This window comes from Primulina tabacum, chromosome 6, assembly GCF_025594145.1.
Source record: "Primulina tabacum isolate GXHZ01 chromosome 6, ASM2559414v2, whole genome shotgun sequence".
NCBI lineage: Eukaryota > Viridiplantae > Streptophyta > Magnoliopsida > Lamiales > Gesneriaceae > Primulina > Primulina tabacum.
In genome coordinates, this window is record NC_134555.1 from 7,404,775 (window position 1) to 7,429,742 (window position 24,968).

Sequence of the window (24,968 nt, forward strand, 5' to 3'; positions counted from 1 at the left end):
TTATGATTGCTGCATGGGTTTTATGTTGACACTGTGAGAATTCAACTTGATATGGAAGGGAATCCCAACTATGATATGACCCTCATACGGTGGGGATATAACCGATTCGGCCTCGCCCCCTTAGAGGAATAAAAATTAGGGACTGAATTCAGTAAACCATTGAAAGTAGAGGAATCTCAGTGTCAGGTCAATGATACGAATGTGGTATGAGTCAAAATATGCATGGTGTGTGTGTGTATTTCGAAATTGTATATGCATGTTGTTGTGTACTCGAACGGCCCCCACTTGCTGAGTATTTACCAAAATACTCACCCCTTACTCCTCTCCCCAGATAAATCCGAAGAGCAGGTTGAGGAAGAAGAGTCAGAACAATTCTGGGGCTGATGATAAATTTCGAGAATTGTAGTATTCGGATTTAGAATTTTCGTATTTTTTTATTTGTAAGACGTTTCCGCAATTGTTTATTATTTCGGTTTTAAAGACATCGTTTTTTTTTATTTATGAAATAAACTGGTTTCGGTTTATATTGTGCTACGAGGCTGGTTGTTTTTCAATTGTGTGATTGATGAACAACGTCGATGTCGACTAACCCCGGTCTCGGGGCGTGACAGTTGTCATCAAATTAATTTCTTTTCTGAGATAATTTTAATTAGATTGATAATTTTTTCTTCGTCAGTTAAAGGCTTTATCATTACGTTGGCCTTCTCTCTTTGGTGTAATAGGGTTCAGTACCAAATGATAGTGATAACCTTTATTCCGAAGTCTTTTTTATAGAATTTGTATGTTGTTCTAGGGTTTGGATTCTTGTTTGAATATCTTTTAATGTTCCAAGAATTTATTCTTATTTTTCAAGAATTTTCTCCACATTTTGTGGTATATAATACAACATGTTGCCATAATTTTGTATTGTTTTTTGAATTTGTCTAAGATATCAGGAGAGTTTAGAGGAATCTGGTACTGTTTATAGGAACATATTGTTTGGAATCATAAGTTTATCATATGACATGATATGTTCTATTTTTTTCTTGATATCCAACTTTGGTGATCTTCTTGTTTCAAAAATTCCAAAGTTTTGGAATAAATCTTGCAAATAATTAATCTCGAACTTGAGTTTAGATCCATATTATTTGAGAAAATTCTCATCCTCAAATTGTTAATTACTCAGTAATAATAATTTTTTATATTTGAAATAATTTTACATAGTCTCTGATATCATTTCTGATCCAGTAAAAATCAATCATTAAAATCAACATATATAAAGGTATTTTTATCATTTTTATTATATTAGGGAGCTGAAACAAAGTTTTTTGAGTGTAGAGAGTTAAGATAAATTTATGTTTGAGCTTGAGGATTTATCTCTAATTTACCATATATTATTTACATATACAATATATAATAAATATATTATTGTATTTATATGCAAGCATCACATGCACGAGTGATACTAGTTTAATATAAAGTGCTGGAGTTGCTAAAATTTAATAAACATATAATACTAAATATATTTAATATAATGTGCCAGGCTTAGTAACCACAGCTACTCAAGGAAAATAAAATGGTACATATTTAAATTCAAATTTGATAATTTTTGGAAAATTCTTGTGTTTACATGTTATGATTGAAATATTAAAGAAAAAACTATGTAGAAAAATTATACAATTATTACCAATTAGTTATTCAAATTTTTCTTTTTATTTATTTTTTTATAAGGTAAAAATTTGTGTGAGACGGTCTCACGGGTCTTATTTTATGAGACGAATATCTTATTTGGGTTATCCATGAAAAATATTACTTTTTATGATAAGAGTATTATTTTTTATTGTGAAATCGATAGGGTTGACCCGTCTCACACATAAAGATTCGTAACACTGTATCACAAGAGCCCTACTCTTTTTATAAATCTCTGTTAAGTTAATTCAAAAGAATCTTTCATATAAAGTATTCATATCCATGACTCATATGAAGCCCAAATATTTGGCTATTCAAGCAAGAGCCTTCATTTATTTATTATTACTATTAGATAAATTTGAAGCATGAATATTAAATTTTTTTTTTATTCCTTTTGAAATACAAATGTTTCTCTCCAAGTACCATTTTTCTATAAATACCATTATTTTTTAAAATAAAACGGAGCATAATAAATTAGTGAGTTGAAAAAAATAATAAATCATAAATTCCAACATTAACTTTAAAAAAATTATCTAATCTCATTATATATCATATTAAATTTTTTTATGTATAAACATGAAATTATATTTTACATAAAATTTTAATTTACGTACACACGTTGTGTGCAAATAAATAAACGTCAAAATCAAACCTGTCCCATAAATTCGATACGGTTCGATCGGAAAAATAAGATTTGAGTTTAGAGTTTTTGGGTACTTGTCATAATATTTTTTGTGATATATTATAGATAATGATATAGAACTTAAATCAAATTCTAAATGAAACAAAAATATGTAATCAAGTGATATATAATTATGAGTAAGTTTTTTGTGAGATGGTCTCACGAATCTTTATCTGTGAGACGAGTCAATCCTACCGATATTCACAATAAAAGTTAATATTCTTAACATAAAAAATAATATTTTTTCATGGATGACCCAAATAATAGATTTGTCTCACAAAATACGACCCGCGAGACCGTTTCACACAAGTTTTTGCATATAATTATTTGCCGGAGACTTTATGCCTTTTATCATATAATAATCACATATTATTATTATTATTATTTTATTTAATCAACTTTTAAAATATGCTTAATTAATACTCAATTATCGTCTAACTCGATAAATTAAAATTATTAAACGTTATGGCCCCTAAACTTCCAATCTGATCTCCACCCAGTCAACTGCCCAAATAGAAGTAAACAAATCAAAACCCTAACCCCGTCCTTACCATCGAAAATGCAGCACCTCCCGCCGGATTCCGACCTGCCGTCGCTCGCCTCCATCAAGGTCCGCTCTTCATCCCCTCGCTTCCCACCTCCCACCACCCCTCTCTCCACTGAAACCCCTACCGCCAACGCCCAGCGCAAGATCGGCATCGCCGTCGATCTCAGCGATGAGTCCGCAATCGCCGTTAAATGGGCAGTCCATAATTACATCCGCCCAGGAGACGCCGTCATTCTGGTCCATGTCCGCCCCACCTCCGTCCTGTACGGCGCTGACTGGGGATCGGTTGATCTTTCTATAGTCGATGCTGGAAACGAGGAATCTCAACGAAAGCTTGAAGACGACTTTGACGCTTTTACCACCGCCAAGGCGTCTGATCTCGCACAGCCGCTTGTGGAGGCGCACATACCGTTTAAAATTCACATTGTGAAGGATCATGACCTCAAAGAGAGGCTTTGTCTGGAGGTTGAGAGGCTTGGATTGAGTGCCCTGATCACGGGGAGCAGGGGATTTGGTGCGGCGAAGAGGGGACATAATGGGAGGCTTGGGAGCGTGAGTGATTACTGCGTGAGGCATTGTGTCTGTCCCGTGGTTGTGGTGAGGTATCCCGACGAGAAGGATATCGAGGAGGGAATCCATCCTGTTGTTTCTGTGGGAACTGCGGAACAGTTTGAGGAGGAGAAACAGGTGGATCATGCTGTTGCTGATGATCGAAAAGGTCAGCCAGCCCCTTTTTCAAGATTTCTCAGTTGAACAATGTTTCTTTTTCCAATTTCTCTGATCAATTTTGTGGTTGTGTATGCACTATCACAGCTTGTATTTTTCCTTTTCCTCTGATTAATTTTATGGTTGTGTATGCACTATCGCAGCTTGTATTTTTTCCTATTCCTCTGATTAATTTTGGGGTTGTGTATGCACTACGCTCAGTTTGTTGGCATTCTTTATTTGAAAGTCAAGGATTAGATAGTTGATTATTAAGTGTGACCGCAATGGTGGGTCTAAAAACCCAAGCAACTTTAAAAACCGAAAATTGCAGATTTTGAAAATGTGGTGGTAGTTGAAGTTGGGTGCGGAAAATGGAAGCTGAGTTCAGAGAAAAATGAAGAAAAGGTGGAGGGGGGAGAGAGGGTGCAGCTCACGCGCCCTCTGTCCGCGTTTTGCTGTGCACGCCCCACATGTAAAACGGCTAATTTTAAAAATTTGCCTATAAATATGCTCTACAATCTTTCATTTTTCCCGTTCACTATCTAAAACTTCTTCACCATTTCTCAAAATGTTTCTATCTTTTTATCCTAAATGGCTGAAATATTCGACATGTTTTTTGGTTCTCCAAATAATGAAGGAAACACAAGATTTCAAAATGTTCAAACTCGTTCTCGTCCCAATCCTCACCCATCTCAATTTTCTTATGCTACACAATTTTCACAAAACTGGTTCGAATGTTGTTCCTAATTCTCTATTTCTCATGTTTCCAGCCGATTATTATGCCGCAATTGGTGCCCAGTTTATGACCCTCTTCTCAAGTATTTTCTCCTCCACCACCATCAATAATGTTGTCAAGCGAATATCGACAGAAGACTGTGGGAGGATCTGGATCTGATAGAGAGCCTACAACACCAATTTCAATGCCAGCTCAACTTCCACCACATTCGACAGAACTCGAGATAGAAAATATTAACCTCGAGGATGATAGCAAATAACTGAATGCCCCTCGTAATAGAGTTAAGATGATATGGTTAATCGAGGAGGAGAAATGTATTGCTAGAGCTTGTGTCACTAGTACCAATGATACAAAAGTTGGTAATGTGCAAAAGAATAAACATTTTTGGTGAAGTACCACCACGTACTATAATGACAATCGACCTGCGTGTACGCCTGCGAGAGAATGGACGACGATAAAGTCACATTACTATCGGATCATGACGATGTTTGTAAGTTTGCGGGATGGTACTGTTGGATCTCGGTTTCTACACGCCCAAACGCAGCGGAAGTTTTAAAAATTTTTATTTTATTTTGACAATCAAAATATGATTTGCTTTGGGCGCTCGTATGATTTTAACAAAAAACATTCATAGGATGTTAAAGAATTATACCTTTGGTGAATAATTTCACTTGGCACCAACTACTCCGGTATTAGCGGACGTAGCTCTTGTTGTAAATCCCTACGAACGTTCTTCGATCTACTTCTTTAATCTTCGAATCAGGTCCACGACCGGATTACTTGTTCCTCTTCTAATTTGCACTAGAAAATTAGAAGATGTTCTGCGTAGAGATTGAACACTAAAACCCGGCACAACCCTCAAACCTTTTGAGTGGCCGAATTGGAGAGAAAAATAGGAGAAAATTTTGAGAGCTGCCGTAAAAAATTAGGGAGGAGCCGTGTGATTCTCAAATGATATATTGCAAAAAATCTTTTTGATGCCCATTTACGTAAGATAAGATTTTAAAATCTTATTAAATTTTCTAATCTTATATTTACTTAATTAATCTTATTAATTAAGATAATTAAAGATCTTAAAATTGCATCTCAACTTTTGCCAATCTCTTTTGAATGCATGTCCTGTGCAACAAGAATAATAAAATCTTATTTTATATTAATCTTCCTTTACTTAATTAATCCAATTAATTAAGTTAATGAAAGATTCTTATTGCATTCCATTCATGGTCAATCTCGAGTCAATACATAAATTTTTGATTTAACTTTTGAGTTTAATAAATTAAATTCATTATAAATTCAACATTTGAATTTATTATATAATTTGTGAATTCAACTCCTTGAATTTTATCACCTCCAAAATTTAATATTTAATAAACTCAACTTTTGAGTTTAATTATCAAATTTTATAAATTCAACTCCTTGAATTTATTCTCTCCAAATTTCATAAATTCAATTTCTTGAATTTTCTATCCCATAAATTCAACTCCTTGAATTTATTTTCTCAAAATTTAATTATCATAAACTCAACTCATTGAATTTACTATAATAATATAAATTCAACTTCTTGAATTTATTCTCTCAACGGGAACAAACGATCCAGTGCTTGTGTGACCCTCAATGGTTCAGGGATACAGCTAGCCGTGAGTTCACAACTCTTTGTGATTCAGGACATAATCCTTTATTCGGGCTTACCCTAGTTAGCCCCATTCTTTTCATCAACACCTTGATCAGGAATGTCAGAACTCATTTCTGATTGTACCCATCGGATCATGGTAAGAGCGTCTAGTAGCATCGCCCCATGATCCCCTAGGTATCACTGATAGTGCCTGCAAGAACCAGTCGATTATGATTAACGTACAGTACGGTCCCTTAATCTCATATTTCCCGATCGAATCTGCAACCATTGGTTCATCGAGGGTTGCATAATAATTCGATAACTATGTGATAACTATAATAGTGGCATCGCGTGTACTATTTGAGAACTCCTTCTCTAACGTACATCTCATACTCTGGCCAGAGATTCCATGCACTATTATTTCATCAGATCACACAGGATATCCACACCCGTAGGTGAGCGGTGAATCCCCGACTACAATGCACTAGCTCCTATATGTGTCGCAACTGTACCCAACCTCGCCACCTGATGACTCTCCTGGAGCCGGTAAACGAGTCAAAGCACAGCCCTAGCATATAGAGCCTCAGTGTTGTCCCGGGTCGTAAGGACTAATGGTGTACAATCATAACCACGGACTTATCCTCTCGATGAATGATAACCACTTGGAAAGTCCGAGGGAGGGTTGTTCGGTATAATCATCATATGACTACTCATCTGCATGTTTGGACATCTCTGTGCCCTTACCAAGAAACGCAGTACACAACATCACAGATGCTAGTCTCGAGCTCAAGCGGCCTTTATTCCTGTTTTAGGCGGCTGAATCGACTAGGAACGAATTTAGAATATGCAGTGTTAACAAATGAGTTTCAACATCGAAGTACGATTCATTTGTATTAAAGCATAATCAAGGACTTTATCTATGCTGTTTGCATGGGTATACAGATAAAGTATAACAAGACCATAAAAAGTTAAATTATATTAAAATAAAGATTGTTTATTTCACTTGAGTCAATAAATTCCCTAGCCAACCGTTGGCTTGTAGGGCATCTACTCTAACAGGTACAACAATTTCTTCAACAATCGGGCTTGTGGTGAAAGTGACGCTAATGTATTTGCCACTACACATGATATGTGGAAAAAAGTACACAAGAATAAGGCGTTCAAGTATGAACATGTGTTGAAGATTGTAACAGTGTGCAAGAAATGGGCTCCCCAATCACTTGATCGTCACTCTTACAAAAAGGCGAGGACTACCAAATCAAAGGCACATACGTCTTCAACCAATCCGGATACTGAAGATGACTCTGAAATCTGGTCACGTCCAATAGGGCAACAAAGGGCGAAAAGAAAGGACAAAGCCAAAGTTATAGAAGATGAAGGAGTCAACGTGAAATGGAAACATATGCAATGATATCAAAAGGAAAAATTGGCGCATAAAGAAATCGAGCTAAAGCTGAAGGAAATCGAGTTAAAGCATAAAGATATCGATCCAAAAAGAGAGATTATGATATTCTTACTGAGGATACTAGTGGAATGAGAGAGACACAATTTCACTTGCATATGAAAATAGTTGAAAAAATTGCAGAGAGACGTGACCTAAACTAGATCCGCCTAGCACCTTTTTTCGGTGCAATAGGGTGGCGCTTAGCGCCTAGAGGCAGCCTAGCCCGAGTTTTAGAACACTGTTAATTATTAAATTGAAATGTATTATTTATTAAATAAATAAAGCTAATAAATATTATTTATAAATCAATTAAGATGGCTATCATAAATATATTTTTGATGATTTATTAATCTAGATTATAAATAAAGATAGTAAATGAAAAATATATATAATGATGTGTGAAATAGTGGGACCCAACAAAAAGTTGATTTTTCATTTTTTGATCACGTGAAGAGGTTTATAGAAGGCATGGATTTTAATTTTTTATGTGACCATAATGTGGTATAGTAGGTCTCGCAGGGAAATTGAGTTTTTGGGTTTAATGTTGCAGTCAACCTAATGAGGGATAAATAATAGAACATAACTTATTTGGTAAAAATTGTCGGTAACATGGTTATTAACTAGCACTTTGTTAGAATTGCACATCTATTCCCAAGCATTTGTTGAATAACATATAAATTAAAGAAGATTTCCCATTCTAGTTTTTTTGGTTTTCACTAGTTTTTTTGGTTTGCACTATTTGTTGGCACCAAGGTACCTGGAAAAGGAATATGAATACCGTTGGGTGGAGCATGCACATTGATTAGTGAGTGGCGGGTTCTGTAGATTCCGGCCTTTTAATGTTACAATCCACATCGATTCGACAAGCAATTATAAAATTTAGTGAGCTTAAGAAATTCTATTGGGTTTTGGCTGTCTTGTTGGAATTATGCATTAAATACCTTCTTGGTGGACCAAATGATAAACGTTCTGTTTCAATTTGTAGTGCATAAGATAAAAATGTCTTTTGTCATTTAGTAAGTTATACTATAGCTTCTTTTTGCCCCCGATCGATCTGAAAAAATGAGGGTTCCACAAGTTTGTCTGATATACTATCCTAGTATACTCATAGGGCAGACAGATGTCTGTGGAACCCATGGTTCTAAAATTCGCTAGGCGTTAGTCGGGCGCCGGACTAGCGCCTAGAGCCTAGGCCGCCTAGGCGGGGACTAGGCGTCGGTAGGCGGATTCCACGGTATCAAGAGACTTGTATTGGTTCTAAAACTAAATTTCAGCCCAAATTTTATTAAAATCCAATTAACAATTGGTTCATTCCTTCTGCTTAAGGTGGATCGGAATAATAGGCAATGCAAAAGAAATCAAAATAAAGAAAAAAATTACTTTTAGTGTCTGGTTCGATTTGCTTATGTGTGCAAAAGTAAATAGACAAAAAAGATGAGAGTGGCGTGTTAGGGCAAGTGCAAACGCAAGCCAACAAATCGTTGTTTTAAATGGGTTTTCAATCCCTAAAAATTAAAAGCACAAGTCTATAATTTTTTCTTAGGTCATGTTCTAGTTTAATTCGGCTTTCAAAAATTAAAAGTACAAAAAAATTTCCCCAAAAACTTTAAACGCCTAGGCCCATCTTGAACCGCCTAGACCCGCCTAGGCCCGCCTAGGAGCGCCTAGGCCCGCCTAGGAGCGCCTAGGCGCGCCTAAGAGCACCTAGGCGCCCTTGCCGCATAGGCTGGCCGCCTAGAACCTTTTCGGTGCGGTCAAGCGGCGCCTAGCGCCTAGGAGGTGCCTAGGCGGAGTTTTAGAACACTGGTGGAACCTTAACTTTATTTGTTTATTGCTTGTTTGTTTCTGTTTATGTGTGTTATGATTGGAACTCTGAAACTAAATATATCACAATTTTGGAGATTTATAAAGTTTTTATTTCTTATTTCACTCGAAATTTTTAATCGAAACCACTCCTGCTCTCGAATGATCACAACACTAAGTCAGGAACATTCCATTCTAAGTAATTAAGGTTTGCTAACGTAAAAAGCATAGTTATTAAAAGTGCTAGAGGCATGCTCCTGTTGCAAAGTGCTTCGAGGTGGGAGTTAAGGGGCAACCCTTAATGAGTCATGTTTCTTGGCAGTAAAATGCAATACTTGGAATGTGTTCAAAGCTTGAGGTGCTTTTAAGTGCCTTACAATGCAGGGATCATGAACACTTGGTGAAACACAATGAATCTGTTTATGATGATCTATGCAAAATAATTTATTATGCATGTCTCAATTATTAAATATTATGTTTAGGGGCCAGGCGGCCAGCCTGGGCGGGCCTGATTTAAAAAAAAAATTAATACTAGATTGTTTAACAAGTAAAAAAGAGAGAAAGAAAGAAACGTCGACGTCCTTCTTGAAAAAGATGCTTCAAATGCACAAGGTTGGATTGTTGATGGTGGGGAAGAAAATGAAGTTGAACCAGGTTCGGGGCTCACTTGGCAATTAGTTGATGAAGCAACTAGGGCAGATGAAAATCTACAACCCCGAAGAAGTTCTATAGTTAGAGAGCTTCACGAAGATGATTTTGAATATGAAGAAGAAGATGATGATCACAATGATGATATTGATTTTGTGTCCGATGAAGAACAAGCTGTTGAAAATTTCGGAGAAGAAGAAGTGGAGTAAATTTGTTATGACACATTAGACTATTTTATTGTGAATTTTGGAAGAAATCTGAATTATTTCTTATTTTATTGAGATGATACATTAGACTATGTTGGGAATATTTTGAGCGTATTTTAAATTTGATGTTATTGTATTGAAGTTCTAGTATGTGATTTATTATGTTTTGATATCGTAGAATCCGATTAGCGGCGCCTAGTCCCCGCCTAGGCATTGGGCTGGCGCCCGACTAACCCCGAACGAATTTTAAAACCTTGATTAGAGTATATCATGGTTTTTTTCAAGCTTGTAGCTATTGTTCCTATTTTTCACCAGTACTTGAACTTCTTATCACAACACCAAAAATAACGCGAGCATTTCTCTGGCTGGTTCTTAAATTACGAAGTTAAGATTCACCATCTCTCGAAAGATCGCAATGTTTTTGCTAGGGAAAAAACTATGAATTTAGTTTAAAACAGATTTTCTTCTTCTTTGAATGAGAGAACATTATTTTCTAGTTTAATTCTTTTCCCAGAAGTATTTACGGGGGTGTATTCAATCTAAACTTTTAATGACTTTTTTTAAAAGGTGGACTTTTATGGAGTTGATGGATTTTGATTGACTTTTATAGAATCTCATGGAATTGTAAAATATATTTCATAGACTTTTATATACTTTTTTTCAAGATTTTTATAGACTTTTGTAAACTTTTGTAAACTTTTATAATTGTGATTTATTTTTTTATTAATTTCTTTTAAATAATTATTGGACATGTATAACCTATTCAATTTTAATTTTTTTTATTTACGAAAATGTAAATGAATTAAATTTATTTAAAGGTTAAATAAATTTAATTTGTGAAAAATGACAAATGAACTATCCAATTTATTGAAATCAAAATTTCAATTCTTTATGTCAATTCAACATATTAATGAACAATATTTTATAAGTTCATAATAAAATTTTATTAAAAGGAAAAATCAAAATAATAAGTAGACTTTTACATAAAAAAAAGCTAATCATTATTGACAATTTGATCAACATCGCTCCACATTCTATTGGCTATGATATCCCTCCATGCATTAGCTTTTGCTCGTTGTTGTTCTTGAGTATCAAATAACTGATCAAAGTTGTCATCTCCATAAACTTGTGCCGATGAAGACAATTGAGCTTCATTATCTGGTTCAATTTGAAATTCACCACATCGACACTCCTTTCGAAGAAAATTGTGTAATCTGGCACAAGCCAATACAAGCTCTGTTTGGGTCGTATATGGAAATGGAGGGGTCATCTTGAATATTTTGAACCGTGATTTAAATATACCAAATGTCCGCTCTATAACTATGCTCTTAACTCTTCTATTCCTAACAGCTGAAAAATGACGTTATCTTCCCACACTCATTGAAGCAAACAAAGAAACATTGTATAATATGTGGTAACAGGATGTAAAATAGCTTACAGTACTCCTAAATATGCCAGGAAAAGTCACTTGAAATGCATGTGAAGTACACATAATGACTATTGGGTTTTCTATATTACTTTTACGAGTAAGACATTAATAAATATTAAATACAGACTTAACATGGCATAAAAAACTGTTGGAGACAACTATGAGAAATAAGAAAAAAATTGAGACAATAAATAAATAATTCAATTATGCTATTCATATTAAAGAAATCACATAAAATAATTCATCTAAATTGTATTGAAACACATATTTAATCATGTTAAAAAATAAGGTAAAGTATTTGAACGTATAAATTAAGTATATCTTGATTAAGTGTGGGTAAATTTCTTATCACATACTATCAGTTTGTACAAGAAGTCTAAAAAATATATTCATTAACTGTATCCATGTCTTCAAAATTTTATCTTATTCCAAGCCAAATCTTATTATCCTATTATACCATTCACTTCTTTTCTAACTTAAACTTTAGCATTAGCCAACACCACTTCCTAATGTTTACGAAATCAATTTTTCACTTTCTAGCCACATCACAAAAATAATTAAAAACACTTAGCTGTTTACAACTTTCACATTTACCATGTACATAATTGCACTTATATCATTTCACTTTTCATCATTTAATTTTCTTCTTTTCCTCTCTATATCGAAAAAAATTCTAAGATTCAATTTTATTTAGAGAAGTTCAATTAAAGGACCATCTTAATTAATTTGGGAATGACAATCAAGAAAATAGAACTCTAAAATTAGATCTTACACTGAGAAAAAACTATGGTTCTTAAATCATTTACTGTATAGAATAAGAAAGAATAATATGAATGCTGAAGTACTCCTAAGTTTTTTCAATAATCATAATGATTCAAGAAAAAACACAATTCATCACATGTCGGATCATTCATCGTTTTGATGAGATGAAAGAAAATTTATGAAATACAATAATCATAATGATTCAAGAACAAACAACAATTCATCTATTTTTACACATAAATATTGGCAATATAATAAATTCAAGAATGACCAATCATACCTTTGAATAGAAGAAATTTTTTTGAGAGAGTGAAGAACCCTAGAGATGGCTTGAGATAGAAGAGAGATAGCGTATTTTTCAAAAAAGAAAGTCCATCAAAATCTTTGGTATAGGTGGAAGAATATTTTAGATTTTCTGCAATTGTACATAAGGCTTTAAGATTTGTACATGAATAATAAAATAAGAATCCTTGAAAATCTATGGATTTTTTGGATACCTCTTGACTTTTGGAGAGTTTTAAAAAGTCAAGTTTGAATACCACATGACTTTTTAAAACTCTACCAAAATCCATGTTGAATACCACTAAACATATATAGAGTCATTAAAAGTTTAGATTGAATACCTCTAGATTTTAAAATTCTATAAAAGTCATTAAAAGTTTAGATTGAATACACCCCCCTTAGAGTTTGTTTTTTCAAGTCTTCCTTTTGTGTTCTTTCGGGGACATATTTGGTAGCCATTATTATCTATCATCTAAACCAGCTTGCTATTTAAAAGACTCGTACAACTGAGATTTGACTGAATCTTGATGTTTATTCAAAGCAGATGTTGCTCTGATCGGTCTCCAAGTGTAGTTGATCGCAGGGAATTCCTAATTCCATGTGTCAACCCCAGTCATTTTCCCCCGCCATTTTACACACTTCTATTTCAACTTTTTATCTTGATTGTATACATACAAGATGGCTGTACATGTTTTGTGCCTAGATTCTGATTGGTCTAGTAGTCTAGTGATACGGGAATAGAGAATGTAGGCTTAAAGAAACAAAAGCCCATGATCCAATATGTGTACTCTAGGAGGAAGGTAGGGAAGACGCGTGGGGCGAGGGAAGTAGTAGAAAAATAGCGAGGGAAGAGAGAGAACAAACATTCCATTATTTTTGTGATAGTGATTTGTAAATAGCAGTGGCTAGGGAGAATATTTGCACAGAGATTATCTCTCAGATTGTTTCTTGTTTATTTCATATCATCAATACGAAAATCCATATTATATTTCTATATGTGGTTCTTTAATTCTTGAAGCTCATGTGAATTCTATCAAATTGGTCCGACCCACCGTATTATCCGAGCACGAGTCATGGCATCTACGAGATCAGAAGCAAGGCTTGAGGCACTGTAAAATCTGGTGCTGGGCTTGAAGGAAGAGTTTCTCAAGATGCAAGGAAATTTAGCAGCAGATATACTTGAACTGAGAGGAGGGATCGGGGATCTGCAAGGAAACATAACCAATCTCAACAAAGCAGTGGGTGATATATCGGAAATCAAAGTGCTTCCGGCCAAACTCACAAAACAGCCCATTCACGAGGAGTTGTTCCATTCTGAAGGAAATGAAGGAGGGGGCTCACGCAGGGGCGAACACCATGAGACCTCGGAGGAGAGAATATTTTCAGAGAAGAACCGACTTACCCAGTTTCGATGGAGGAGATCCTTTCATCTGGTTAGGCAAGGCCAATCAGTATTTTGAATTGCATGGCACACTTGTGGCCAACCACTTAAAAATAGCTCACATGTGTATGAAAGGGGTGGCAGTTCACTGGTTCAGATGGATAAAAAACAAGATACCCGACATGTCTGGGAAGAATTTGCAGAAGAGTTGATAAAAAGCTACGGGTGAAGAAAAACAGCTAACCCTTTCGAAATGTTGGCGTTGTTGAGACATGGTGATCGGCCAATTGAAGATTTTATCACAAAATTTGAGATAATTATGGCTCAGATTGGTGATATGAAAGAGAACCAAGCACTGGGCTACTTTCTCAGTGGATTACGCACTGAGATGCGCAGTCTAATTGGGATTCATGAGCCCAAAACAGCGATGAGGGCCCTGGTCCGCAACATTGAAGAATCAGGGTGAGCCCATTGACCCATATTCTGCCTATTTAATGTTGGGCCCAAAAATAGACAAGAAGACGGGTCATAGTGTGGGTTGGGCTAGTCAAAATGAAGCGGGAGCGAAATACAAGGGCGCAAAGCAGTGAGAACTGAACTTATGATAACCATGAGAAAATCAGCATCGGTAAATGAGTAGTGATCCAGCGCCTGGGGAAATCAAGAAAGGGAAGGAAGAATTTTTTCGCATCAAGAATACTTGAGAAGAGAGAAAGGGTTGTGTTTTAAATGTGTGGATCCATGCACACCACAACACAGGTGCACTTCTAAAATCACGCGAGTCACTGTTGGGGAAGGGGGGATGAGGAGTTAGAGGTGGATCATCTGGGAGGGGGGAGGAGCAAGCAGGAAAAGGGACAAGAAGTGGAGTATGGAACGTTGGAGTTACCATTATACTCAGTGGGATGGGTCAACCAATCTCGAACTATGAAGCTTAAGGGAAAGATTGGGGTATCAAGGACATGATAGTGGTGCTAGCCACAATTTTATTTCAAAAAAAATTGATCTATGGGTTGGGTTTAGACGTGGATGAGAGTGTGCGGTTTGATGTGTATTTGGGTGATGGTTGTCGTGTCCCCTGTCAAGGAGTGTGCAGAGAGTTACAGGTTGATCTTGGAGTATGTTAGTTAACCATCGAGTTAGGGGTGTGGACTTGATGCTGGTAGTGGAATGGCTGAGTTCCTGTGGAGAAATTCGAGTAGGTTGGGGGAGGATGGTATGAAAATTTTACAAGGGTCAAGAGAAGAGGAGATTCAAGGGGACCCCACCCCTAAAGAGGTCCATTGTCTCTCTGCGATTTCTAATCAAAACTGTGGATGTGTATTTGGTGGTGCATTATGGGTTATCGTGGATGAGAAAGAAGAGCATAAGAGTGAGAAGAGGCAGACTCCACCGACGAAGATTAAAAAATTGTTGGCTAAATTCCAGAATATTTTTGAAGAACCTAAGGGTCTACCACCCGAAAGGAGGGAAGAACGTAACATTCACATAAAAGAAGGCTGTGGACCAGTGGTAGTGAGGCGCTATAGATACGCTTATTGGCAAAAAAATGAGATGGGATGACTGGTAAAAGAAATGCTTTCTGCCGGGGTGATTGAGCCTAGCACCAGTCCGTATTGTAGCCATGTGATCCTGATTAAAAAAATGGTAGCTGGAGGTTCTCTGTTGATTATGTGGCACTAAATGAAATCATTGTGGCCGATAAATATCCTATGCCAGTGGTGGATGAGTTATTGGATGAATTGTATGGGGCAAGACATTTTTCTAAGCTGGATTTGCGATCCGGGTACCACCAGATTCGTGTACGAGGTAAGGATGTTCCTAAAACAGCCTCTAGGACACACTCGGGACACTACAAATTTCTTGTGATGCCTTTTGGGCTAAAAAATGCCCGAAAACCTTTCAAGCAATGATGAATGAGGTACTTCGCCCATACTTGAGAAAATTTGTGCTAGTATTCTTTGATGATATACTAATTTATAGTGTTATGTGGGAAGAGCATTTGAGGCACCTTGGCACAGTTAATATTAAATCAAAAGAAATGTCAGTTTGGGCTAAAGGTGGTGGAATATTTGGGACATTCAATCTCCGAGGAAAGGGTGCCGATAGATGATAAAAAAGTCAAGAGTGTGCAAGGATGGCCTAAGCCTCTGAACGTTCGAGGATTTCTGAGGGATATTATAGGAAGTTCATAAAAGGATATGTGATGATAGCCAAACCTTTAACTGGACTTTTGAAGAAGAACGATTCCAAATGTAATTTGGAAGCACATAGGGCTTTTGAGCAGCTAAAAGAGCCATTAGCACAACCTCGGACTTTTGAGCAGACAAAAAGAGCCATTAGCGCAACCTCGGTTTTACAGTTACCTGATTTTGATAAAGAATTTGTGATAAAAAAAAGTGATGCATCAGGGAAATGGATATGAGCAATTTTGTCTCAAGAGGGGAAGCACATTGGTTATTATATTAGGGCTTTGGCAAACCGGGCTTTGGATAAATCTACTTATGAGAAAGAGTTGATGTCCCTTGTCATGGCTATTCAACATTGGAGGCCGTACTTATTGGGAAGAAAGTTCACAATTATGACCGATCACAAATCCTTAAATAATCTACTACAACAGAGGATTAGCACACCCGACCAACCACATTGGTTATCTGAACTGCTGAGTTATGAGTTGGATATCAAACATGCTGGTCGGATGAATGGGGTGGCTGGTGCATTGTTCAGGATGGGTCAGGATGTTGAATTGTCAATTCTGTCAGTTCCCATATGGCTGGAGTGGGAAGAACTTGAACTGGAAATCAGGAGAGATCCCAAGTCGCAAGCAATAACTAAAGATCTCAGAGAAGGGATTGGAAACCATGCTTTTTACTCAATGGTTAATGGGAGGTTGTTGTACAAAGATCGGGTGGTCATTTCACAAGCTTCTGTATGGGTGCCTAAGTTGATTGAAGAGTTTCATGTTACACATATGGGAGGCCACTCCGGGGCTTTCCGAACTTTGAAAAGAATAGCTAATAGTTTCTTCTGGCCAGGAATGCGAAATAGTGTATAAATTTGTGTCTGAATGTGACATTTGCCATCAAAAATATATGGCCAAGTCATCGGCTGGTTTGTTACAAGCACTACCTATGCCGGAGGCCATTTGGGAAGATTTAGCAATGGACTTCATTACAGGGCTGTCTAAGTTCAAGGACTTCATGTTGCTAAAACACCACCTGACAGCAAGAGGAAGGGCTGAAGTGTTTATGAAGGAGGTGGTGCGACTGCATGGTATCTCCAAGACTATTGTGAGTGGAAGGGACGATATGTTTTGAGTCATTTCTGGTCAGAGTTCTTCAGATTACAGCGAACCAAACTCAAAATGAGTTCTGCATATGATCCGGAAACCAATGGCCAATCTGAAGTTCCTTTGGAGACTTATCTGAGATGCTTCACGTCCAAGCAACCTAGAGGGTGGGCAAAATGGATTTCTTGGGTAGAGTATTGGTGTAACACCGCTACATTCTTCCGCAGGTAAGACACGTTTTGAGGTTGTATACGGTATGCAGCCACATAACATAATCCAATACCTACCGGGAGAATTATCGGTGGCTGTAGTTGCTTAAGATTTGCGCCGCGACCTAGCTAAAACACGCAGCTCGGTGATAATTGTAGGAAAATACAATGCATGTTGCAGATGTTGATGCTCAAGTTGATTTGTGAGAAAATCAGCTTTCCCACATTCATCGGAATGTTCCGCGTTAACGCGTATAACACAACTGCCCTCTCCTTCTGTACTTCACTCGTATGCCCCATTGGCATCATCCTTTTTCGACAAAATTGCGTTCCACAATGAGAGATCCACTTTCGAAATCTTTTTCCCAAAGCATGTGTATGTGTCGGGTACCTTTAATGTTGTACCCGGATAACAAAGCAAGTTGACAATCAAATTATAATCTGGGTTGGCCATCAAGGCCTCAAACCGAGAATCGTCCATCGGTACCATACCAAGCAGCTCATTAAGTGTTCGTGAATCATGACACTAATCTCACTCACCCACGACTTGCTATTCCTACGTTCGGCTGCATTGACATAAAATTCACGAATAAGTGGGATAATTAATGCCTTGGGTGGAGCGCAAAATTTTACCCACCACATATTTTGGATCAGACTCGGAATACTTGAGCATCTATGCTCAGAAAAACCAAATCTATGCTCCGGGATGGGGAGTCCATTTATTTTTGGATGGTCATATCTCTCCCTAGTGGCATCGTTGACAAATCGATCTGAGAGATTGGACGAGGAGAAAGAAGAGTGTGTTACCTTGGTCCGCTTTGGTGTCATGGGCGAACTACAAACTCCAGCAGTTTGAACGGGGCCGGAAAATGCTCGGCAATCACCGGAGTTACTCGGAAATCGGGCGGAGATGCTTTGAAATTTCCCAAATCTTGACTTGAAGGAGATATATACCTCATATAGCACGGGAGAATCACTAGTTGGCCTGAAAACCTTCGCGCATAAATTTTTTATTTTTCGATGATGGGGTGCTCTGGAGCGGTCAACTGTGCACATAATTTTTTTATTTTCGATGATGGCCCCAGCGCGCCCTCCACGCAGATTAATCACATACGGTTAAAGGGAAGAAAAGTAGTTCTCAATTTATAGTCTAGAGCTCGACTATATGCCCATTTTATTATTGACTGTCTTGGAACCGTGTGATTCCAATTTGTGGATCTATAGCGCCACCCATATAATGCTTCAATATCTGGGCATTTACAGTAAAGGTCTCATCCTTTGCGTCTCTCGGTGTTATAGCTCCTGATGGGTACACATTGCAAATGACAAATGGTCCTGACCATTTTGACTTGAGCTCACTAGGGATCAACTTCAGTTGGGAGTTATATAACATAACTGCTTTCCCCTTTTTGAATTCTTTGTGAATGATGCGGTTATCATGATCCTTCTTTGTCGCTCTTTGTAAGATAATGACCCCGTGCATTAATATTAGAATGAAATTGCGTTGTACTGTAAAATTTTATTTCCATATATCGTCAAATATCTCAGAACCTCCACGTTTTCTTTTCGTCATAAATTCGATACCTGCCTTTGAATGTAATCTTGCTAATGTTACATGTTTCTGACAGATTCCTAGCTGATGCTATGGTTAATGGTGCCATGTCATGACTCTAGGTAAGTAAATTATGTTTAATATTTAGGTTCCTTCCTACTGCTACTTACATCTATCAACTAATTCTGCAGTTATTGTATCCGTAGTTTTAGATTTGATATAAATATTTTCTTTAAATCTGATGTTTTTGTTTGTGAAAAAAAACTCGCTGATGTTTCTCGTGCACCAGTTCTCTTATGCGGTTCGTGCAATTCATCACTGTTTTCAAGCTTTAGGTCAGTTATAAAATCAATGAGATTTACTTGATGTAGAGTATTTTCATGTATATGAATGTTTGCTGCTTCCACTTTGTTTTGTGACATTGTCAAATGATACATGTATTTTATGTTTTGTGGGTTTTGGGTTAGGACCTGTTTTGGCTGTCATGTTACCTTTGCTATGTGTAATTCATTGCAGCACCTAAATACGTCTATCGGACAATGTTACTTTGTTTCACTTGTGGTAATTAAATAAGATTGTTATAGATGTTAGCATGCATTTGTATTATTTTTTTTTTGTGTTCTGTAAATATTTATGTAAAACACCTATATGTTTAAATAATATTTTGTTTTTTTAATTGCATGAATTGTTTTTTTTTAATTTTTTTAATCATGTTTATTTTGAGTTTTTATTTTTTGTTCTTTAAGAGTGATGTTTTTTTTTTTATTCGAGGAAAGTTTTGTGTGCTTAAATATTGTTTTAATTTTTTAAATTAAAAGTTTATTTGGTTTATTGTTTTACTTTTTAATGGTGATTATTCATTTGGTGAAAGTTTTTTGTGTTTTTAATCTTTTAATTATATTTTGTGTTTTGTTCTGTTTTCTTGTCTCTTTAAAGGTGATGTGTTTTTTAAATGAAGGGAGCAGTTTTTGAGGGAAAAACATTGGTAAATTATATTAAAGCTCACTCTTGATAAAGGGTACTGATTTCGGAATGTTGTATTCTTAATCTTAGGTTATGTATGGTTAGGAGGATGAGATTATTGAATGTTTAGTAAGTAAATGATAAAAATAATGATCGACGTAAAAATTTAGTATACGGTGATAAAATTGTATTGTGTTTGATATGATTTTTTTTTATTGTGGGATAAATTAAGAATCTTTTGACTTTTGGATAAAATTACCACCCTTGTGTTATATTAAAAATTGCATTCTTTTTTGGTTTAGAGAAACAGAAGAATTGGAATCAAGGGTGTGATTGAAAAAGTGGTAATTAGTACAAGTGAGTGAGATGTGTTTATTTTCCTTCAATTAATATGACTTGGTCTTTTGCGGAATTGATCGAGTAGAATGATTAAAAATCCAACGAAACTCTAGATGAACAGGTTAAACCAACCACATAATCAATATCTTGTACCAAACGGGTACCTAGTGATAGAGGGAAAACGGAGTGAATCTGGGCTCAAAGCTGTGTTTTATCATCTTAAAATGATTAATCTATCAACTCTTTTTTTTCAATTTTTTTTTGTAAAATATAAGTTAATTTATCTTTCAAAAAAAGTTGCACTTTTTTTTTTAAAAAAAAAAGTCTTTACTCATTGGTTAAGATATCGAAAAAATTAACAATGTGTATATGTATCGATTTACTTTTTTTTATTTTATTTTTAATAGTACTATGATTAATAAAAAAAATAATAGTTGAAAAATGCAGACTTTTGAATTTATGTATGCATTTCTTGAAATTATGCTCTTTTATTTTTTTAATTTATTTAAATATATGTTGGTTTAGTTTTCGGAAAAAATATAAGAGTGTTTATGTGTCGATCTATTTATTTTTATTTTTTTTCAAATTAATGAATTTGAGCTTCAATTTTATTTTTGGTGAGTTGATTAATTTTAAAGATAAATCACCCTATAAAGGTAAATCGGTCAATTATTTAAAAAAATCTTTATTTTAAAATATTTGGTAATTATCATTCGAAAAAATATGGACCCTTTTAATTTTTTTAAAACTTCTTTTATATGCGGTGGTTTTTGAAAAAAATAAATGAAATTATGTATGTGTAGGTCTACTTATTTTTATTGATTAAGAAACAACAATAATAATACTAATACTAAATAATTCGAATAGTAATAATATATGGGTAGATAAATCTTAGATAATTTTAAAATCTTAAACCATAGTTCAAGATTTTCAAATATCTTAAACTTTGTTATGTAATATTTTTGAATTTTTTGTACGCAGAGTTTTTGGATTTGTGCTCTTTAAATTTTCTAAAAAAAATCTTTTATTGATTTAAATATATATTGGTTTAGTTTACGAAAAAATAAACGAAGTGTATGTTGATCTACTTCATTTTTTTCACTAGTAAAGACCTGCGATATTTTTTAAATATTAATATGATTTAATTATTATTCCAAATATTATTATTTTATTGATTATATTACTATAAAAAATAAGTGAATCGATAGATATACATATTTTTATTTTTTTTCGAAACTAAAAGAACGTATATTTAAATAAATAATTTGTTTTAGAAAAATAAGAATATAACAAATTCAAGAATTTTGTGTGTGAAAACTCAAGAACTTGTATATTTCAATTATTATTATTATTGTTGTTGTTGTTGTTGTTATTATTATTAATCATATTACTAGTAAAAATACATATACAAATTTTTTTATTTTTTGAAAACTAAACAGACACCTATTTAAATGAATAAATATTTTTTTTAAAAAAGAGTGCAAAATTATTAAAAATAAATATGATATTTTACAAATAAAAAATTTTTTGGGAAAAAAATTAGTTAATCGATTCAATTCATGGAACTTGAGTTTTAACTCTCATTTTTTATATTAGTCTCGAGTCCTGTTTTTTAAAATAAGAGATGTACTGGAAAAACATAACAAATTTTAAAAATATATAAAAAAAAATCTAGAAACACAGCATCCGCCAACAGCGGTGGAGTTTTACAAAATTTTACAAAACTCCACTACATACATTAATTTTAAAATTTTAATTTTTAAAAAATTATTTATGAAGAAACCCTTGTTTATGCTTTTGGAGCAAGCAAGTAGTCTCGGGTTTTTGCAATTAATTTGAGCATTTCCTTATCGTTTTAACTTTGGGTAACTGATTAAGGAGGTGCAAGAAAAATAGAATGCGTGATTTGAGTGTCGGAAGTAGGGGTGGGCTTAAAACCCTAAAAATAAAAAACCGACCGAACCGAATATTTCGGTTTAAATGGTTCGGTTTTATTGATTTTTCGGTCGGTTATGGTTTTAAATTTATAAAATTCGGTTTTTCGGTTCAGTTTTCGGTTTTAATCCCCCAAAAAATAGAATAACCGAATCGACCATATTATTGTTAAGTATATGATTTTTATGTATAATGGGTCATATTATTGTTAATTATAAGACTTTTTATGTATAATGAGCCTATTAAAATTTACAAACTTCGTATCATTAACCCTCAATTTTCAATCCGATCGTTTTCTCTTCTTTCTTACCACTCACCAATCGACGTTTTCTTTTCTTTTGTGTTTTGTATATATTTCGTTAATTTTTTCGTAAGATGATAAGTGTTTCATTCGAGCTGGTTGACACCTTGTTATCATTCCTATTACTGAATATTCCGTTGGATTCATGTATTTTCCGTGTTTACATGGTTAATTAGTTATATATTGTTATTGTATTCGTATGACATGTTTGTACACAACACAGTTTATATATATTTATAAGATAAAGTCTCACAAATTAAATGTTTGAAAAATACTATAATTTAGATTTAAAGGCATAAAGTGACGTATAAATTTATTTCTTAACAAATTTTAGCTAACTGTATATAACCGGCCGTATAAACCGAACCGTATTACAAAAAATCGAACCGAATCATAATAAAATGGTTTGGTTTTGAATTAAAGATATTCAAAATCAAAAATTGAAAAACCGAACTATTGTAGAGTAAAATCGGACCAAATCGACCGTTACCACCCCTAGCAGGAAGTTTGCAAGTTCAGTGCATTTTTTCAAATAAACAAGTAAGATTGTTGACTTTTGTGGGTTTGGAATATTTAAGTCATGCTTGATAGGATGGAATGAGGTGAGAATGAATATTGCAAAACATTAGGGCATTCGCATCCGTCGAAATTAATCCATGTTAATAACTCTCCATCTCATCAAAAATGATGGGGTCCACGAGCCACATATTCATTACATTAACATTTCCCCATTATTAACACACACCCACATTCATTTAATTTCAACTTTCATTATTTATGGGTCCCACTGTCCACTTACTCATTTTTTTTTTTAATATTTCAATATCTTTATAATATTTTTAAAATTTTACAACAAATATTACTAAAAATAAATAGTATTATTATTTTAAAAATAACTTAATTTCAATATTCATTAAAATATTATTAAGAAATGAAAAAAAGTTGGACTCTTTTATTTAAAATATTATTCAACACAATCTCTTTAAAAAAAACACAAAATACAAAGAAAACGAATTACGATAATCGAATATAGCCGTTGGTGCATAATTTTGCCGTTTGAAAATAGCCGTTGGTGATAATTAGCGACGGTTTTTGAAAAATCGTCGCACATAGCGACGGGTGTTAAAAAACCATCGCAAATAGCGACCTTTTTTAAAAAAAAACAAACGCTTTTCACTTTGCGACGGTTTACGAAAAACCGTCGCAAAGTTGCGATGGTTTACGAAAAACCGTCGCAAATTTCGAAATAACGCCATTCATTCTAATGAATTTCTTGGCTGCCATGTCAGCCAAGATTATTAATTCTTGCGCTCACATTGGTGGGCGAAAATTAATGGGTGTTATTAACACCCATTAACCAACCAATGTGGGTGTCCTTATTATTTGTGGCAAACCCTGAAAAATTTGCAGGGTCCGGCTGCGGCGTCTGTTTCGCTTTAGCTTTCTCAGCACCCTGCAACATTCGCTGTAGGTGTAAGTGGATGTTACAGTTCAATAATTTCACCGAAATTTGGTCAAATCTTTACTATAAATAAAACAAACTAAGAGCAAAATAATCAAACGAACAGAAGAACAAATATTTATTTATATTAAAGTGATGATTGAATTTTTTATTTTATACATATATTAAATATCATATTATTTTTAAAATCTATGCTTAATAAATTTTTTAGTTTTAGTTTTATATGTATTATTTCATTTATTATTAGAGTATTTTGTATTAACTTATTATTTTGACAACTTATTTTAGAATGACAGAAAATTGAGGTCCAGAAGATCTCGATGTTCTCTATTTACAAACAACACATATGTTTCCGAAGCTGTTGATGATATTGTAAATTTGGTTTAGATGTTATATGTTAGAAATTATTTATACAATTGTGTTTTTACATATTTAAATCATATGAGATTTTATGGGGTTTTACAATGTGATTTTCAAGTGTTTGACAATCATTTGATTACTATTCTTGTTGAACGATGGCGATGCGAGACACACACATTTTATTTGAGATGTGGTGAAGCAACTGTGATACTACAAGATGTTTCGATAATTTGGGGTCTAACAATTGAGTGACCCGGTGACTGGAATAGATTTTTTACATACAGTGGTCAATGACAACTTATATGTCTTGACTTGTTGGGATTGCGTCGTCTTCATTGCATTTTAAAGGTGGTCATTTGTCTATGACTTCAATACAAGATCACTGCATTATACCCTTATTGATGGTAATAGTTCGGAAGTAGATGTCGTGAAATATACCTGCTGTGTAGTATTGATGTTTATTAGAGGAATATTGTTCCCAGATTATCAAGGAGGGTCGGCTAGACTCATGTTTTTGCAACTGTTGCATGATATCGATCGTGTAAAATTTTATAGTTGGGGAAGTACATTTTTAGCATTCCTGTAGGACCGAGCGCTTGCCGCTTTACCAAAAGCTATAGCTAGTGGTAATGGTGCAACTCAAATCTTTTAAA

The 24,968-nt window shown here is 34.6% G+C and overlaps 1 protein-coding gene and 1 long non-coding RNA gene across 4 annotated transcripts; both read left to right on the forward strand.

Annotated features, from left to right (window-relative positions):
• Positions 1-2,822: 2,822 nt before the first annotated feature.
• Positions 2,823-20,063, forward strand: LOC142549070 (universal stress protein PHOS34-like). 3 transcript variants are annotated; one of them, XM_075657821.1, is made up of 3 exons: positions 2,823-3,615; positions 19,032-19,077; positions 19,892-20,063. In XM_075657821.1, the coding sequence occupies exons 1-2, from the start codon at positions 2,910-2,912 to the stop codon at positions 19,037-19,039; spliced, it is 714 nt and encodes a 237-aa protein (XP_075513936.1). In that variant the 5' UTR covers positions 2,823-2,909; the 3' UTR covers positions 19,040-19,077; positions 19,892-20,063. The 3 variants fall into 3 exon arrangements, with proteins under 3 accessions (XP_075513936.1, XP_075513935.1, XP_075513934.1); XM_075657820.1 differs by lacking the exon at positions 19,892-20,063 and adding an exon at positions 19,245-19,536 and having other exon boundaries at positions 2,824-3,615; XM_075657819.1 differs by lacking the exon at positions 19,892-20,063 and having other exon boundaries at positions 2,824-3,615; positions 19,032-19,536.
• On the forward strand, positions 3,622-7,392 carry LOC142549071 (uncharacterized). Its single transcript, XR_012821052.1, has 2 exons — positions 3,622-4,844; positions 7,010-7,392. It is a non-coding gene; the product is annotated as an uncharacterized LOC142549071 (long non-coding RNA).
• Positions 20,064-24,968: the final 4,905 nt, after the last annotated feature.